This window comes from Podarcis melisellensis (genome assembly GCF_964234715.1).
Source record: "Podarcis melisellensis genome assembly, chromosome: 2".
Taxonomy (NCBI): Eukaryota; Metazoa; Chordata; class Lepidosauria; order Squamata; family Lacertidae; genus Podarcis; species Podarcis melisellensis.
The window spans coordinates 121,257,052-121,275,660 of NC_138529.1; the positions used below are offsets into that span (position 1 = coordinate 121,257,052).

General features: G+C 43.4%; 1 protein-coding gene across 1 annotated transcript; it reads right to left on the bottom strand.

Moving 5' to 3' along the window:
- Positions 1 to 5,103: 5,103 nt before the first annotated feature.
- On the bottom strand, positions 5,104 to 14,488 carry LOC309364944 (vomeronasal type-2 receptor 26-like). The gene is made up of 4 exons (XM_081902985.1): positions 14,440 to 14,488; positions 10,825 to 11,052; positions 8,750 to 8,876; positions 5,104 to 6,273 (listed from the first exon to the last, which is right to left on the bottom strand). The coding sequence occupies exons 2-4, from the start codon at positions 11,008 to 11,010 to the stop codon at positions 5,363 to 5,365; spliced, it is 1,224 nt and encodes a 407-aa protein (XP_081759111.1). The 5' UTR covers positions 11,011 to 11,052; positions 14,440 to 14,488; the 3' UTR covers positions 5,104 to 5,362.
- Between the last annotated feature and the right edge of the window lie 4,121 nt (positions 14,489 to 18,609).

Here is an 18,609-nt window from a genome sequence, read left to right on the forward strand (position 1 = left end):
TCTTCTGCCTGGCTCTGTCCATAGCGGTCAACTTTCCCCTTTTCTTGCGAGGAATCCTATTCGGACTAAGGGAATTTCCCTTAAAAAAAGGGAAACGTTGACAGCTATGCTCTGCGCGGTTCTCAACCTGTGGGTCCCCAGATGTTGTTGGACTACAACTCCCATCATCCCAAGCTAGCAAGGCCAGAGCTCAGGGATGATGGGAGTTGTAGTCCAACAACATCTGGGGACCCACAGGTTGAGAACCGCTAGCAGATTCTGAAGGAAATGTCTCAACGACAGTTGTTTTAAATTACTTTGTTTTGACCGCAAGTGATTGGAAAAAATCTGTCAAAATCTTTCTACAAATTCTATGGAGATGGAGATGGGATGGAGGTTGCAAGGAAAAAGTCTGGTCAAAAGATGGGGAAGGGGGAAGGGAGAGAGAAGGCGGGAAACCCATGACTGGAAGGACGGGGTGGGAACTTCTCAGAATGCTGTATTGTTTTTAACACTCGATTGGAAGCCACCCAGAGTGGGTGGCAGTGGCGTAGCGTGGGTTGTCAGCACCCGGGGCAAGGCAAGTAATTTGTTCCCCCTAACCCATGGATTAGGGACGCGGGTGGCGCTGTGGGTTAAAGCCTCAGCGCCTAGGGCTTGCCGATCGAAAGGTCGGCGGTTCGAATCCCTGCAGGGGGGTGCGCTCCCGCTGCTCGGTCCCAGCGCCTGCCAACCTAGCAGTTCGAAAGCACCTCCGGGTGCAAGTAGATAAATAGGGACCGCTTACCAGCGGGAAGGTAAACGGCGTTTCCGTGTGCGGCTCTGGCTCGCCAGAGCAGCGATGTCACACTGGCCACGTGACCCGGAAGTGTCTCCGGACAGCGCTGGCCCCTGGCCTCTTGAGTGAGATGGGCGCACAAACCCCAGAGTCTGGCAAGACTGGCCCGTACGGGCAGGGGTACCTTTACCTTTACCTTTAACCCATGGATTTGCGCCCCCTAACCCGTGGATTTGCGCCCCCTGACCCTAACCCCAAGAAGTTGTGGCCGGCCCCCCCTGCACCCCCCATGCTATGCCACTGGTGGGTGGGGAAACTCAGCCAGATGGGCGGGGTACAAATAATAAATTATTATTATTATTATAAGTGGCTCTCCTTTTTAGGGCCCCTGTTAACTAAATGTGGTTGTGCTTTTGGCCCTAGCTGAAAACATTTTCTCGCTCTCTCTCAGGCTTTTAAACTTCAACTTTTATTCCCCCCTCCCTGTTATATAGCTGCCCTGGGCTGAGATGCTAATCAAATAAATAATAATAGCTTTATTATTACATTGCTGTTTTTATTATCATTATTATTTTGTAAAGCAGTGCAGAGATATAGCTGAAGTATGACAATGATTTAAAATTTTATTTCAGTGTTTTCTCTATAACAAGCATTCCTATCTCACTTTTCACCGCACACAATTTAAAACACAATACACCAGTGTATAAACACCTTGTCTGGTGTGGTCGAGGGGCAGGGGACATGGTAGACAGCTCCTCTGGGTGGAGGCTCTGTGCGCAGGTTTGCCAGTACAGGCTAGGTCTCCAAGGCTGCCGGTATCAGAGATGGGAGTTGTGTGTGTAATGTCAATGTAGTGTGAGATAATAGTTCCTGCATCAACCTCCTCTTCACAAATTGTTATCTGAGACATTTTTTGTATATTTCCCCCAATGCTTATTTTATTATTATTCATAATGAAAGCAGGAATTTATGTACCACTCAGTGCCAAAATAGGCTTGGCACTTTGATAAAAACTAGTTACACAAACTAGTTACACAAATATTATTAATATTATTATAACTATAAATATAAAAGTTATGACGCTGGAAGATGAGCCCCTCAGGTCGGAAGGCGTCCAACATGCTACTGGGGAAGAGCGGAGGGCAAGTACAAGTAGATCCAGAGCTGATGAAGGGGCTGGCCCAAGGCCGAAAGGACGCTCAGTTGCGGATATGCCTGGAAGCGAAAGGAAAGTCCAATGCTGTAAAGAAAAATATTCCATAGGAACCTGGAATGTAAGAACCATGAACCTGGGTAAGTTGGAGGTGGTCAAAAATGAGATGGCAAGAATAAATATTGACATCCTGGGCATCAGTGAACTAAAATGGACGGGAATGGGTGAATTCAGTTCGGATGACCATCATATCTACTACTGTGGGCAAGAAACCCGTAAAAGAAATGGAGTGGCCCTCATAGTCAACAAAAGAGTGGCGAAGGCTGTACTGGGATGCAATCTCAAAAATGATAGAATGATCTCGATACAAATCCAAGGCAGACCTTTTAACATCACAGTAATCCAAGTTTATGCACCAACTACTGGTGCTGAAGAAACTGAAATTGACCAATTCTATGAAGACTTACAACACCTTATAGAAGTGACACCAAAGAAGGATGTTCTTCTCATCATAGGGGATTGGAATGCTAAAGTAGGGAGTCAAGAGATAAAAGGAACAACTGGCAAGTTTGGCCTTGGAGATCAAAACGAAGCAGGGCAAAGGCTAATAGAGTTCTGTCAAGAGAACAAGCTGGTCATCACAAACACGCTTTTCCAACAACACAAGAGACGACTCTACACATGGACATCACCAGATGGGCAGCATCGAAATCAGCTTGATTATATTCTCTGCAGCCAAAGATGGAGAAGCTCTATACAGTCAGCAAAAACAAGACCTGGAGCTGACTGTGGCTCAGATCATCAGCTTCTTATAGCAAAATTCAAGCTTAAACTGAAGAAAGTAGGAAAAACCACTGGGCCGGTAAGATACAATCTAAGTCAAATCCCTTATGAATACACAGTGGAAGTGAGGAACAGGTTTAAGGATTTAGATTTGGTGGACAGAGTGCCTGAAGAACTATGGATGGAGGCTCGTAACATTATACAGGAGGCAGCAACGAAAACCATCCCAATGAAAAGGAAATGCAAGAAAGCAAAGTGGCTGTCCAATGAGGCCTTACAAATAGCGGGGGAGAGAAGGCAAGCAAAATGCGAGGGAGATGGTGAAAGATACAGGAAATTGAATGCAGATTTCCAAAGAATAGCAAGGAGAGACAAGAAGACCTTCTTAAACGAGCAATGCAAAGAAATAGAGGAAAGCAATAGAATGGGAAGAACCAGAGATCTGTTCAAGAAAATTGGAGATATGAAAGGAACATTTCGTACAAAGATTTCCATAATAAAGGACAAAAGTGGAAAGGACCTAACAGAAGCAGAAGACATCAAGAAGAGGTGGCAAGAATACACAGAGGAATTATATCAGAAAGAAATGGATGTCCCGTATACCCCAGGTAGTGTGGTTGCTGACCTTGAGCCAGACATCCTGGAAAGTGAAGTCAAATGGGCCTTAGAAAGCACTGCAAATAACAAGGCCAGTGGAAGTGACGGTATTCCAGCTGAACTATTTAAAATTTTAAAAGATGATGCTGTTAAGGTGCTACACTCAATATGCCAGCAAGTTTGGAAAACTCAGCAGTGGCCAGAAGATTGGAGAAGATCAGTCTACATCCCAATCCCAAAGAAGGGCAGTGCCAAAGAATGCTCCAACTACCGCACAATTGCACTCATTTCACACGCTAGCAAGGTTATGCTTAAAATTCTACAAGGAAGGCTCAAGCAGTATGTGGACCGAGAACTCCCAGAAGTGCAAGCTGGATTTAGAAGAGGCAGAGGAACCAGAGACCAAATTGCAAACATGCGCTGGATTATGGAGAAAGCTAGAGAGTTCCAGAAAGACATCTACTTCTGCTTCATTGACTATACAAAAGCCTTTGACTGTGTCGACCACGGCAAACTATGGCAAATTCTTAAAGAAATGGGAGTGCCAGATCACCTCATCTGTCTCCTGAGAAATCTCTATGTGGGACAAGAAGCTACAGTTAGAACTGGATATGGAACAACTGATTGGTTCAAAATTGGGAAAGGAGTACGACAAGGCTGTATTTTGTCTCCCTGCTTATTTAACTTATATGCAGAATTCATCATGCGAAAGGCTGGGCTGGATGAATCCCTAGCCGGAATTAAGATTGCCGGAAGAAATATCAACAACCTCAGATATGCAGATGACACAACCTTGATGGCAGAAAGTGAGGAGGAATTAAAGAACCTTTTAATGAGGGTGAAAGAGGAGAGCGCAAAATATGGTCTGAAGCTCAACATCAAAAAAACGAAGATCATGGCCACTGGTCCCATCACCTCCTGGCAAATAGAAGGGGAAGAAATGGAGGTAGTGAGAGATTTTACTTTCTTGGGCTCAATGATCACTGCAGATGGTGACAGCAGCCACGAAATTAAAAGACGCCTGCTTCTTGGGAGAAGGGCAGTGACAGGCCTAGACAGCATCTTGAGAAGTAGAGACATCACCTTGCCAACAAAGGTTCGTATAGTTAAAGCTATGGTTTTCCCAGTAGTGATGTATGGAAGTGAGAGCTGGACCATAAAGAAGGCCGATCGCCGAAGAATTGATGCTTTTGAATTATGGTGCTGGAGGAGACTCTTGAGAGTCCCATGGACTGCAAGAAGATCCAACCTCTCCATACTGAAGGAAATCAACCCTGAGTGCTCACTGGAAGGACAGATTGTGAAGCTGAGGCTTCAGTACTTTGGCTACCTCATGAGAAGAGAAGACTCCCTGGAGAAGACCCTGATGTTGGGAAAGATGGAGGGCACAAGGAGAAGGGGGCGACAGAGGACGAGATGGTTGGATAGTGTTTTTGAGGTTACCAGCATGAGTTTGACCAAACTGCGGGAGGCAGTGGAGGACAGAGGTGCCTGGCGTTCTCTGGTCCATGGGGTCACGAAGAGTCGGACACGACTAAACGACTAAACAACAACAACAACAACAGGGGATTAAGCTCTAGATCATACAAGATGCAGAGACACAGCTGCTGACAGCTTTGCATCACCAGGAACACATTGCCCCAGTATGATCTAGCATGTCCATTTTCTTCCTAAATTGTAGCATGTTGCCTTAGAGGTTTGATCTTAACAACTCCTATGCAGCTTGGGCACTACAAAATGTCATGTACTCCACCATCTTCTTATGGCACCTTGAAGTTTCTAAGAGCCACTTCCGATGGTTCATCTTCAAATATCTTAAGGGCTGTCACATGGAAGATGGAGCAAGCTTGTTTTCTCCTGCTCTGGAGGGTAGGAACCATACCAATGGATTCAAGTTGCAAGAAAGGAGATTTTGACTAAACATTAAAAGCAGGGTGGGAGACTATATTAAAACATTCCATCTACTCATCCCACATGTATGGGTGCAGAGGTGGTGAGAATCCTCTGACGTAATCTGAAGTTTGATGCTGTACTTGCTGAACAATGCATCTGAAAAACAGTTCCAAGAAGAATCACTTTTCTAATTTAGTTTTTGTGGATAAATATGCCTTTGTATTTAGATCTGGCTTCAATATAATAATGTAGCACTTGGGCATGAAGATGCAGCCCAGGAGCCCAGCACTGGAGGCCAGCATGGAGAAGACTTGCACAGCTACCATATATTTTCCCTTGGTGCTCAGGTAGGTGGGAACAAAGGACACCCAAACACTGCAGAAGACCAGCATGCTGAAGGTTATCAGCTTGGCTTCATTGAAGGTTGCAGGCAGATTCCTTGCTAGGAAAGCCACTGTGAAGCAGATGGCAGCCAGGAAGCCCATGTAGCCAAGGGCACCATAGAACATGGCGGTAGACCCTTCATTGCATTGTAGGATGATCTCTTTAACCTGGGAGCTTGTGTCAAAGTCCTGGAATGGAGGAGAGATCCCCAGCCAGATCGTGCAGATGAGAACTTGGACACTGGAACAGGAAATGACAATGGAGTTTGCCAAACTCTTCCCCAGCCATCTCCTCACCTTGTTCCCTGGCTTTGTGGCCAGGAAGGCCAGAACCACAGTGATGGTTTTTGCCAAGACAGAAGAAATGGCAACTGAGAAAATGATGCTGAAGGCCGTTTGTCGGAGAAGACAGGTCACTTTCTTTGGCCTTCCAATGAACAGGAAGGAGGACAAAAAGGAAAGCAGGAGGGAGACGAGGAGGATGTAGGAGAGGTCCCGGTTGTTGGCTTTGACTATGGGAGTGTCTTTATAGTTAACAAAGATTCCCATCACTAAACCTGTGGTTAAAGTTAAGAAGAAGGCAAAGGAAGCTAGGAGGATTCCCAGTTGTTCTCCGTAAGCCAAGAAGGTGATAATCTTGGGTACACATTGATCTCGGTCCTTGTTTGGATGCTGATCTTCAGCACACCTTGAGCAATGCTCTGCATCTGCAAAGAGAATACAAATATGGGTTTTTATTTGCAAAAGATAAACCGAAAGTGGTCCCTACGATTTGTTTATGTCTTTGTTCGCATCCATCGGGGGTAAACTTGAACTGTCCTACTGTTTAAAAACTGTATTCCATAAAAATCATTGCACATGGCCAAGGAGGTTGGGATTGGAGAACAGCCTTTACCAAAGGTGTCATGTGCTTTGAAGACCCTTGCAGGACGCAAGGGAGAATCGTGCTAAGAGGAAGGCACGCTTGGCAAATCCACACCGTGATCAACTCCCACCTGAAAACCAATGTCCCCACTGTGGAAGGACATTCGGATCCAGAACTGGCCTCCACAGTCACTTACGGACTCACTGTTAAAACAGTGTTCATGGAAGACAATCTTATTCGGCTACGAGTGATCACCAAATAAGACCACGATGAAGAAGGCCTTCCCTCAAGGTAGTAAAAAACCATGTCACTGTTACGATAATGAAGCAATGCAGCTGCAAAGTCGTAGCTTGAAGTGTAAACATGATGGGAATGTTGGGACTGCTGTGGGAACAGAGGGGCAGTCATTTCTCAGTGCGCAGCACCGGAATTACCTCACAGTGTAATATGAGCTGTACAGGATGTACAGGGTGTGTTTGTTACAACACTGCTGGAGTATGGAGAGAGCAGTCACGTTTTCTGTAACGCTGCAAAGACAGAAATAAAAGCATGTAAATACGTTTCTGTCTATCTCTTTCCCCTGCCTGGGGGAGGCAGGAAAGAGGGGTGTGTTCTTCTCACGTTTGAGAAGAATCGCCGATCGAGTCCTTGCCTGCGTCTGCTGGGGAATGCAGCCAGGGAGGTCAACAGGAATTCAAGCCGGGTGCCTGGACTGCTGCCAGCTTCTCGTGAGAAGAGCTTGAAATTCCAACAGTCACATGGTTTGGGGAGAAAAAAATGAACCGGCCAGAGGTCCTCTAGTCATTCCTGTTCCTAGGGTGACAGGTATTCATTTATTTGTTGTCCATAGAACTTTTAAAACAATATTCCGACCCCTTATCCTGACAACAGTTTTACAGGTGAAATTCGAAAAATTAGAATATCATGGAAAAGTTCGTTCATTTCAGTAATTCAACTTAAAAGGTTTGTTATAATTGTGATGATTATGGCGTACAGGTGATGAAAACTCCAAATTAACAATCTCAGAAAATTTGAATATTGTGAAAAGGTGCAGTAGCTATTCAATCCATAACACCTGCAATGGGTTCCTGAGCCTTTAAATGGTCTCTCAGTCTGGTTCAGTAGGAAGCACAATCATGGGGAAGACTCCTTCTTGAGGCGTGGCGTGGCTAATTGATTTACGATCTCAATTAGCCATAGCTTAATCGTCCTGGAGCCTGGCACGTTTCCGGTGCGCCACTTCGCTGCTCCGTTTCTCCCGTTAGCCACGCAAGCAGAGTAAACACAGCGTGCTGTTGCTCCCCGGTGTAAAGCAGATCAAACACACCTACGCGTCCGTGTGTTTATAACTCAGTCTTTATTCAGGCAGTAAAACAATTACGGAACTTCCCTGGGCTTAGAGCACACATTTTGTGCTTCAGTCTCCTTCGAACTCAGAGACAAACAGGCAGTGAGGAACAACTCCTCCCTCTAGTCACGCCTCAGGAATTGAGAGACGTCACACAGAACTCTTTAACCCTGTGAGTTCTGAAACCATTCACACTCCTGACCTGACAGTTGTGCAGAAAGCCATCATTGAGACCCTCCATAAGGAGGGAAAGCCTCAAAAGGTAATTGCAGAAGAAGTTGGATGTTCCCAAAGTGCTGTATCAAAGCACATTCATGGAAAGTTATGGGGAAGAGAAAAGTGTGGAAGAAAAGGTGCACAAGCAGCAGGGACGACCATTTAAAGGTTTAGGAACCCATTGCAGGTGTTATGGATTGAATAGCTACTGCACCTTTTCACAATATTCTAATTTTCTGAGATTGTTAATTTGGGGTTTTCATCAGCTGTACGCCATAATCATCACAATTATAACAAATAAAGGCTTGACATATCTCGCTTTGCATGTCATAAGTCTATCTCATATATTAGTTTCACTTTTAAAGTTGAATTACTGAAATAAATGAACTTCTCCACGATATTCTAATTTTTCGAGTTTCACCTGTATATTTGGAACAGTTATGAAATAACGAATCTTAGGGCAGAACTCAGGCATCCTGGGTTGCAGATCACTGCTTTATATCTCACAGACAGGGCTTTTTTCAACCGGAACTCAGTTGCGGCACCTCTCAGGTGGGCACCATTCTAAGCGAACGAGGGAGATGTTCATGGTGAGCTCCAGCACTTCTTTTTCTAGAAAAATAGCACTGCTCACAGACTTCACACCTGCTCTCCACAAAATAGTCAACCATGTTTCTATCATTAAAGAAATGATTCTACCACATGGAGACCTCATGTTCCTGAGAGTATTGCTACATGTTGGAGTTCATCCCACCTTCGTGAGTGGAGATGGTTCCTTCTGCACAGGGAAGACAGTCATAGCAGCAGAGTGGCTTTGCTTCTTGAACCACCTTGGCAGATCCAGGACTGCAGCTTTCCGTGCACCTGGAAGGAGGCAGGGTCTAACATAAAGACAAGGGGGCACCAAGGAAAATAGGTTAGGCCTTATTTTGTCATGGAAATGAGGCACAAGGTTGGGGAGGGCCACTCTGGGCGGCTTCCAACAATTAAAATACAGTGGTCTGTTAAACATTAAAAGCTTTCCTAAACAGGGCTGCCTGCAGATGTCTTCTAAAAGTCTGGTAATTGTTCTTTTCTTTGACATCTGGTGGGAGGGCATTCCACAGGGAGGGTGCCACTACCGAGAAGGCCCTCTGCCTGGTTCCCTGTAATTTGGCTTCTTGTAGCGAGGGAACTGTCAGAAGGCCCTCGGCGCTGGACCTCAGTGTCTGGGCAGAATGATGGGGGTGGAGACGCTCCTTCAGGTATACTGGACCGAGGCCGTTTATTAATCAATTCTTCTAGCTATTCTAGCCTTATGTTTAGTTAAAAGCATCAATTAAAGTTGTTACGCTTACTTGGGCTAGCAGCCCAAGTGATTTCAGTGACATTCAGTGGCTATTTCCAGCTCCTGCAGGTCCACTAGCTGTGATAGTTCCTAAAACAGGGTTAGTCCGGACTCAGTTTTCTATGCTCTGATAACCTCCTGGTTGTACGATTCTTGAGGTACCCTTCAAGACAATCCAGAGGCTGCAGCAGGTGCGAACTGTAGGTGCAAGGTTGTTCATTGTGGGAAAAGCCAAATGGAATGACATTTCACCAATTCTCTGATAATTTTTGGTATTGGAAAAGAAGAGGGAGTGTTAAAAGAAATTTGTACTAAACCGGCAATCAGGACATTTTATTTTTTTTAATATCAGTCTGATGTAGAATTGTGGGGAACTGAACTCAAGACTGGAATAATGAAAATCTGAAATATATGGAAATTGAGAGAGTCCCTGAAATTTGCATAGTGCCAAACCTCCAGTAACTACACAGGCTCCATGTTTGCTACTGAAGCCAAATGGGTACATATGATAAATGGATCAGGACCTAAGTTCTCAGAAGACTTCAAGGTAAACACTGAGATCCATAGGATACAATCCAATTGATTAGTGTAGAATATTTCCCAGCAATGTGAAACAGAGCCTTCACTATAGATAAGGGACTTCATATGTCTATTTTCTCTGTACTCTGCCCTGGGCATTTAATGAATGAAGGGAATAATAATGGCATAATAAATTATTATTAAGAAGCATTTCCAGTTTAATTAGAGCAGGAGGTGCGGGAAATGTGGGCCACTTCACCTGGTTACTAAAATAAGCAACCTCCTTACACCACAAACATCTGAATGCTACATGTACATTTTAACAGGGACCTACTACTAAATGAAATAAATCCTGGATGCTGATGTTGAAAATATGAATCCCTGTGATTCACATGTGTGGAGTAAATAATGTGTGTGTGTGTGTGGGGGGGAATAAACTCACTCTCCAGTAGCCCCCAGTAGCAGTTAAACTCACAATGTGAAGCAGCATAGTGAAGTGTTAGGAATGTAGGCTGTTAATACTGTTAAGTAAGTTTAAAAAGTTTTACTTACAATACATTCCAAAGGTCAGATTCATGCATTTATCCAAGCAGCAGCAAGGAGAACAAAGGCAGAATACTCAAGTAAAAAATACAGTATATTCCAAACTTGTGTGCTAAGCTTGGAGCTTGCTTAGGCACATCCTCCTTGGTCATTTACATGACATGGAGAGAGCTGCATAGCAAGAAGAGAAGGCTTCACTTCCTCTTTAATTGGAAAAGGGGGGCTCGAGTTACCTATGCACTGGTTGTAGTATTGTTGAGCTATCCTTCAATACAATACAGAACAGGGGTTGTCTTAAACCCTTCATGCACTAATTAGCATTCAATCATAGTTATGTTTGACTGCAATCCCCCACAGATGTTGACAGGCATGTGGAGGTAGATCATAATTAGAGCTGTTGAGGTGGGAAATACCATAGAAAAATAGATGAATTCTCTCACCTGTTTGAGCCCTTTGGGCCAAGCACCGGCATCCTGGTCGGTGGAGAACTGTAGATCTCGGGATCCCTGTCTGTTGATACTCCCCAACTTCACTCTAAGGATGGACTTGTTGGGAAACTTCACCCAGTTCACAATGTCCAAGTCAGCTGCCAGTTCCCCGTTCTCATCCAAATATACTCCATCCATGGAAGAATTGTAAAACTGGGAGTTTCCCAGGAAAGGGTGGAGCTAGAATGGCAGAGAAAAGAGTATCGTCTAGAATAAGGGGAAATTATACTGGCTATCCAATTCTGCTGAGAAGAGAAGACTCCCTGGAAAAGACCCTGATGTTGGGAAAGATGGAGGGCACAAGGAGAAGGGGACAACAGAGGACGAGATGGTTGGACAGTGTTCTCAAAGCTACCAGCATGAGTCTGACCAAACTGTGGGAGGCAGTGGAAGACAGGAGTGCCTGGCATGCTCTGGTCCATGGGGTCATGAAGAGTCGGACATGATTAAACGACTAATCAACAACAACAACAATCCAATTCTGCCTATTCCATGTTTAGATCTCCTTTGACCTGGGGCTGGTTGCAGACTCAAGTAGTTGTGTCTTTAAGCATCTGCTTGGGAAAGTGATATTTTGCAGACCCATTTCTGAAGTGACCTGAATTGGTCCCTAAAATTTTTACCTCCCCACGCTACACATGTTCTCAGACAAATCCAAGAAAATGATTCTGGAATGGTACGATTGATTGTCACGTTTGGCAGAGATGTCTGTGATGGGAATGAAATACCTGCCATGCCAGTAGCCTTTGAACGTCCAGATTGTACTTTGCCCTCTGCTTAGATCTGGATGAATATGCAGCATTTAAGGCACGAGCCACAGCTTGGACAGTGTTGTAGATCCTGTAGCTGTCTAGAGAGAGGATTCTTTCCAGATCATCTTGGGGAAGCCTCTCCAGCTTCTCTCTCTCTCTGCATCTTGTCCAGCCTTTCGCTGAGAATGCATGCTTTAAATAGGAGCAATTAAAAGCTTCCTCCCAAAACTTCTTAATACCAGAGAGGAAGGGTAAAAAACCACTGTATTTTGCCCGTTTATTTGTCTCCAAAAAGAAAGAAAGAATGCCGTGGATGTGTTGGAAAGATAAGCCACTGTAATTTAACTCCAAGGAGATGTCCCACATAGCCGTTGTGATCAAGACTTTCCCTGTCTTGGGTTTTAAGAGGTTGAATGTTTTTTCTATAATTATGATTCCCAGGGATAAATAATTAGTTTCTACATAGTAAAGAAATACATTGACTTGTCTCCACTTTTGGAATGGTAGAAAACTGATATTCACAGGTTGATTGTCAACTAGGGGGATGCTCTGTGAGATGGGAACACAAATGCCATTCTCAGTGAGGAGAGGCAGCAACATCTTTAAGAATCTCTCTCCGTTGTCAGTGTCTGGAGCAAAGAGACCAACAAACGTCCATCTGAAGTGTTGGAGCAGCTTGACAATCCCTGAATATTGGGCTTCTTCTTTGGGGACCATCCGATAGAAAAAAGGGAAATGCCTCTTATCACTGAGAACTTGGGAGACAAATGCGTAACTGACCTGGCAAGAGAAGGAAGATGGTTGACTTGTTTTGTTTTGGATCAAAGCCTTTTGTTATTATTACTATCTACCTTGTAAATGCAAATCTTTGCGCTGAGGCAATGACTTGACACGTAAGATCAGATGGGATGTTAATCTCTAGGAATTCCCTGGGTCCCTGTTTTTATTTGTTCTTAATAGGCTTTAATACTACGATTTTACTACACTTTGTTACTTTATTTGCATATATAGTTCATTAATTTCATAAAATGCATGCACCGCTTGAAACAATAGCTCTCAAAGCAGTTTATGAAAAGTAAGAAAATCAATAAAAATTTCAGCAATACTTTAAAACATATGAAGGTTAAAATAGTAAAACAGGTTAAAATGACCTCAACCTTTAAAGCATCCGAATAGGCTTCTTGTTATGGTATGCCACTTAGATGCTTTCAAAATGTTATGCTATCTATATCTATCATCTATCTATCTATCATCTATCTATCTATCTATCATCTATCTATCTATCTTCTATCTATCTATCATCCATCCATCCATCTATCTATCTATCTATCTATCTATCTATCTATCTATCTATCTATCTATCTATCTTCTATCTATCTATCTATCTATCTATCATCTATCTATTTATCATCTATCTATCTATCTATCATCTATCTATATCTATCTATCTATCTATCTATCATCTATCTATCATCTATCTATCATCTATCAATCATCTATCTATCTATCTATCTATCTATCTATCTATCTATCTATCTATCTATCTATCTATCATCTATCATCATTATCTATCTATCTATCTATCTATCTATCTATCTATCTATCTATCTATCTATCTATCATCTATCATCTATCTAATCTATCTATCATCTATCTATCTATCTATCATCTATCATCTATCTATCTATCTATCTATCTATCTATCTATCTATCATCTATCTATCTATCATCTATCTATCATCTATCTATCTATCTATATCTATCTCTATCTATCTATCATCTATCTATCTATCTATCATCTATCTATCTATATCTATCTATCATGTTTAATGTGATTTGAGAGCCAGTGTGGTGCGGTGGTTAAGAGTGGTAGTCTCGTAATCTGGGGAACCGGGTTCTCATCTCCGCTCCTCCACATGCAGCTGCTGGGTGACCTTGGGCCACTCACACTTCTTTGAAGTCTCTCAGCCTCACTCACCTCACAGAGTGTTTGTTGTCGGGGAGGAAGGGAAAGGAGAATGGTAGCTGCTTTGAGACTCCTTAAAGGGGGTGAAAGGCGGGATATCAAATCCAAACTCTTCTTCTTCTTCAAAACATATCTACTTTCCCAAATATTTAGTGGCATGGCCACCTATACTAGAGACCTTGTTTATTCCCCTTTATTCCCCATACAGAGAGTGCTGAGAACCACCATTTGACATGACTTCAAAAAGTGAAGCTTCCCAGCTGAACATTCCCACTCTTCCGCTGTTTTTGCCTAAAACGACAGCCCAGTTTTTTACTGGCATTCATTCCCTCATCTTTTCCTTTTACAATTAATTAAATAGAAAAAAGAAAGAGGCTTAAGCCTGCGATCCAAAACACACTGTCCACTATCATCTTAAATCCTCTTTCCCTGTCAGTGGCTATTGGTTTTGTCCCCATATGTGTTCATGTGGTCTGAACTGGCAATGACTGATCAGGAGGAAGACTCTGGAGTAGTAGTGGATTGCTCATGTCGACCTGGGATGCTACAGTAGCGAAATACAGGTTAATCCAATACTTGGGACATTAGAAAAATTCCAATATTTATCACTGTGGGCCCCCCTCCCCCCATTTAATGTATCCATCATAGTCAGTTCATCAGTATCATTTAATTCCAATAACTCCCCACAATTGTCTGTGACAGCTTTTTAAAATAAAAACCCTAACATCCCAGGTCTTCCTCATTTTGAAGAGGAAGACATTATGTCAACACTATGCAAAATGTACATAGCTTTTGAGTTCTCTAGAATTAGACTTGGACAGAAAATGCCACACCTCTCTCCATTCCTACCTGTGGGATGTTATAGATACTCAGAATCCTGGAAATCTGGATGGAGTTGTGAGACTCAGCACCTTCAAGAACAGCAACCAAGTTATTCTGTCCTCCACAGTTGTAGTTTGGAACATTCACCTGCCCAGAAGAGAGTTGGTCTACCAAGGCTTCGTACGTCACCCTTCCATGGAAAAAGTTATCATGGATATTATAGCCCAGAGTGGTGTTGGGTAAGAGCCTGGAGTTCTGATTGATCTCCTCAATGGCAAACAAGAGAGACAGAAGTTTCCAGTACTTTGTGGCTGCTTTACTGCCAAAATGAAATGATCAAGAATAGTTGCAATAATTGTAGGCCAGAGACAATAAACACACTTCCAAGAAGAAGAAAGTGTGATAGAAAAGTGCATTTAGGCATTGTCATAGTACACAACCCAATCAGTATGAACGCTCAGGAAACAGCGAGTGTCATATAAAGGTAAAGGGACCCCTGACCATTAGGTCCAGTCGTGGCCGACTCTGGGGTTGTGGTGCTCATCTCACTTTATTGGCCGAGGGAGCCAGCGTACAGCTTCCGGGTCATGTGGCCAGCATGACTAAGCCGCTTCTGGCGAACCAGAGCAGCGCACGGAAACGCCGTTTACCTTCTCGCCGGAGTGGTACCTCTTTATCTACTTGCACGTTGATGTGCTTTCGAACTGCTAGGTGGGCAGGAGCAGGGACTGAGCAACGGGAGCTCACCCTGTCGTGGGGATTCGAACCGCTGACCTTCTGATCAGCAAGCCCTAGGCTCTGTGGTTTAACCCACAGCGCCACCCACGTCCCATGCGTGTCATATACTTCCCCGTTAAACATTGTAGAAAAAGATCAGAATGAATACTCAGTCAAGAGGTAATCCAGAAGTGACCCTCCAGTGTTTCCCTAGCTGAAAACTTATGGACAGCTGATATGTTGCTAAAAGTTCATAGTGGATTTGGTCCTACTTTCCAACAGAAAACATGGCATTGGGCAACATTTGCTTATGTAATAAGCAGCTATCAGGATCACATGGAGTGCCCTGCCCTTTTCCACTTTCAAAACCAAGAAAGAACATTTCTATACTTTACAGTTGGAAGGGGACCTTGCTAATAACAACATCTGAAAAGATAAGCCATGCAGTCAATGGTGCCTTAGCACTGATGCATTGCCGAATCTCTCCCCAAAGACAAAACAGGACAAGGATTAACAGGAGCACAAAAGAGCCTGGTCATTGGGAATGTTTGGGGTTCATTCAATTGTCAGCAGTAACCAGTTCGACTTACAGTCTGAAACTGGTAGAGGGAGACTTATTGAAGAGGTATGAATGAAATAAAGCTCTTGTAGCAGAAATGACCGTACTGATGAGGTGATCTCCTGGCCTGTAATAATTGAATGGGTCAATCCATTCTCTCTCTAAAGTCAAGGGGCATTTCACTTCCACCATTCCACAATCTGCGTAGGGCTGAAGGAACAAAAGGAGCAAAAGCGGTATCATTTCTTGTCTGCCTTGAACACTCCTCTCCCACGGAACTGCTCCTCTCAGTTGGAAGATTGTAGATGAAGCCAAACTAGATGATTTAGCTGAGATTCCAGCAATGCAGGGGTTGGACTCGATGACCTGTGGGTCCTTTGCAACTTTACTATTCTATGATTCTTTAAGCAAAGTTCAGTGGCTTTCCTAACATTGATGAAGCCCAACCAAGACTTACAATCTGAAGGGGATGGAAGTCAACCTCACACCTGTGTAGTCTGTACAAAACTCTCACCCAAGCTCTCAGTAGTAAAGGAGATACTTATGCACCAGCCCTTTGCAGCTCAGATACAAGATATTACATCATGGGGCTCTTGAATCAGATGTTTACTTCAGAGGGCTCCAAGGCAATATTTGGACAAATCCCTGGAGCTTTGTTGAGAAGATTAAAAAAACTGCCATGATTTTGATAATTATAAGGGAAAGAAAAACTGACTCCGCAACTTTCTGATTTTTCAATGTGGCTCCATATTTTTCAGGAGAAAAACAATGCTCTCCAGGATTGTAAAGACTATTGAGAGAGAATAATTGGGTGCACTCTTCCCACTTTGGATCAAATCTATGCTTCCAGGTGCCATAAGAAAGCTGCAGAGATAGCGCAGGATAGTGTGCACCCCAGAAATGATCTCTTTCAGCTTCTGCCTTCTGGAAGAAGGTACAGGGTTATAAAGACTAGGACTAGCTGTTGAATGGTTTCTTTAAATGTAAAGGTTCATCATTGTTCCACCTGATGTGTATGTCTTTAAGGGGCCAGAGCAATGGCCAGAGCAAAATAACGAGACCCAGCTTTACAGCTGTGAAACATAGCAGATGCTGCTGAGTTGTATTGATTAAGCTGTGTCAGCAATTGGGTGTAGTATATAAGGAGCAGCACCTAGCTCTCCCATTACCCTGGGGGGGCGGGTTGGTGGTTGGGTCATGGTTGTTGATGTATTTAGTGTAAATGGAGTTTTTGTTTTTCTTATTAAAACCTTGTTTAAGTTATTTTTGAGTCCCTTTTTAATGCATGGTCTCCCCAGCAATCTCTCTGCAGCGCTACCATACTGCAAATAGCCAACACTAGCCGCCTGAGAAACAGTTTTTATCCAAATGCGATTTTGGTTTTAAATGCAGTGTAAGGTAGTCTCTGTATATTGTATTTAATTATGGGGTATCAGAGTTCTTAGGGGGTTAACCAGGCTGGGATAGCAGGCTTGTTGGTTTTTGAATGTCTGATGTAGATTTTTTCAGTTTCGTTGTTCTGTATGGGACAATGACAATAAAGATTATTGTATTGTATCATAGGCAGATGCAGGACTACTGTAAAACACGTTGCAGAAACCACCAGATGTGGCTCCAGACTCTGAGGATATCAGAGAGGTCAGCTGAGCAGGTCAAAACTTGGCGAAAAACACATTCACAAGAGTCCAGATCAAGGGTTTCTTCTAGGACAGAGGTGGGAACATCTGGTTCATGGGCCAGTTTACACCTGCCAGGTCCTCCCCACTTGGTCTGCCAGGCTGTTTTGGTCAAGCCATGCCCACCTGCTCTACACGAGCCCTTTCATTGTTGTTGGGGAGTAACTTTCAGAGCAATCCAAGGACACTGCCAAGGGTTTGCCAAAGTTTGCGTCTATACCACAACCTCTACAGAGGCCCCAAAGCACACTTCCATAAGAACACATAAAAATTGCTTGCCATTCAAGTGGTGTGTCCCACATCATGTGACCAATTATGTGGACTGGGGCTTACCTGGGCCCAATATTTTATTCAAGTTGGCACCCCTGTGTTCTGAGAATACTGAGTTACTATGGCTTTATTAAATTGTATCAGGTGTTTTGATACATTTGTTCCCATTGCTTCATTTATATGCTATTGTGTTTCATATTATAGCAATTACAATGGGTTTTTTAACACTATTGTGATCATCCTGAGTGCTATGATTTTTGTAAAGCCATAATTAAAACTCAAACCTTGGAATGCTTGTGTGAACTAAACCTCCAAATGTTTTCTCTGCAAGGAGGGAGGAGGTGGGGGAGCCTCCCCGTTGTCTTTTTGTTCACAAATCCTGTCTTAAGGGTATGTCTGTGTATGAAAAGGGTGAGCTTGTGACCTGGCTCAGGAACTAAGTATTTGTCATTACAAATGACTGGCCTGGCTCCCCAGGGTATCCAGTCAAGTAACCATTAACAGGTAACCTCTCAAACGAGATAAACAATGCACTCAGATTTCTGCTGTAGACCACCTCTTCTGTGATGTGGGTATGATGTTTCTGGGGATTGTCTTGGACTCCAGGTGGGTAATATAAAATGTCTATATAAGGGTGGGCACACCTTTGTTCGGGGTCCTCCTCCTTTCCTGCGTGTGAAGGGGCCACCCTGTTGCAACAGTTCAATAAAGATCAGGCTTACTAGCTGCTTTGCTTCTCAATATTCTCTGGTTGGCCTCTGTTATTTTCTCCGACCGATGGAGAACCTGCAAAGGACTCTATAAGGGCTCTTGTGTCCCCCATAAGGGAATAAGGGCAGATTTTTGTTTTTTTACACTGGGAAAGGCCAGAGTACAACATAACTCCCCCCCAAAAAAACAAAACAAAACAAAACAAACAACACCCCAAACCACCTTAAAACCAGGAATGTAATTTTAAAAGTTATTTAAAATTAT

Bases quoted from the DNA above. Each gene is read 5' to 3' on its own strand.
- LOC309364944 (XM_081902985.1), bottom strand. From the start codon at position 11,010: ATGGATGGAGTATATTTGGATGAGAACGGGGAACTGGCAGCTGACTTG. The intron at 8,877-10,824 runs GTGAGAGAATTC...TCTTTATGTTAG, and splicing joins GGCCCAAAGGGCTCAAACAG to ACCCTGCCTCCTTCCAGGTG. The intron at 6,274-8,749 runs GTGGGATGAACT...TTCTCTTTGCAG, and splicing joins AACCATCTCCACTCACGAAG to ATGCAGAGCATTGCTCAAGG.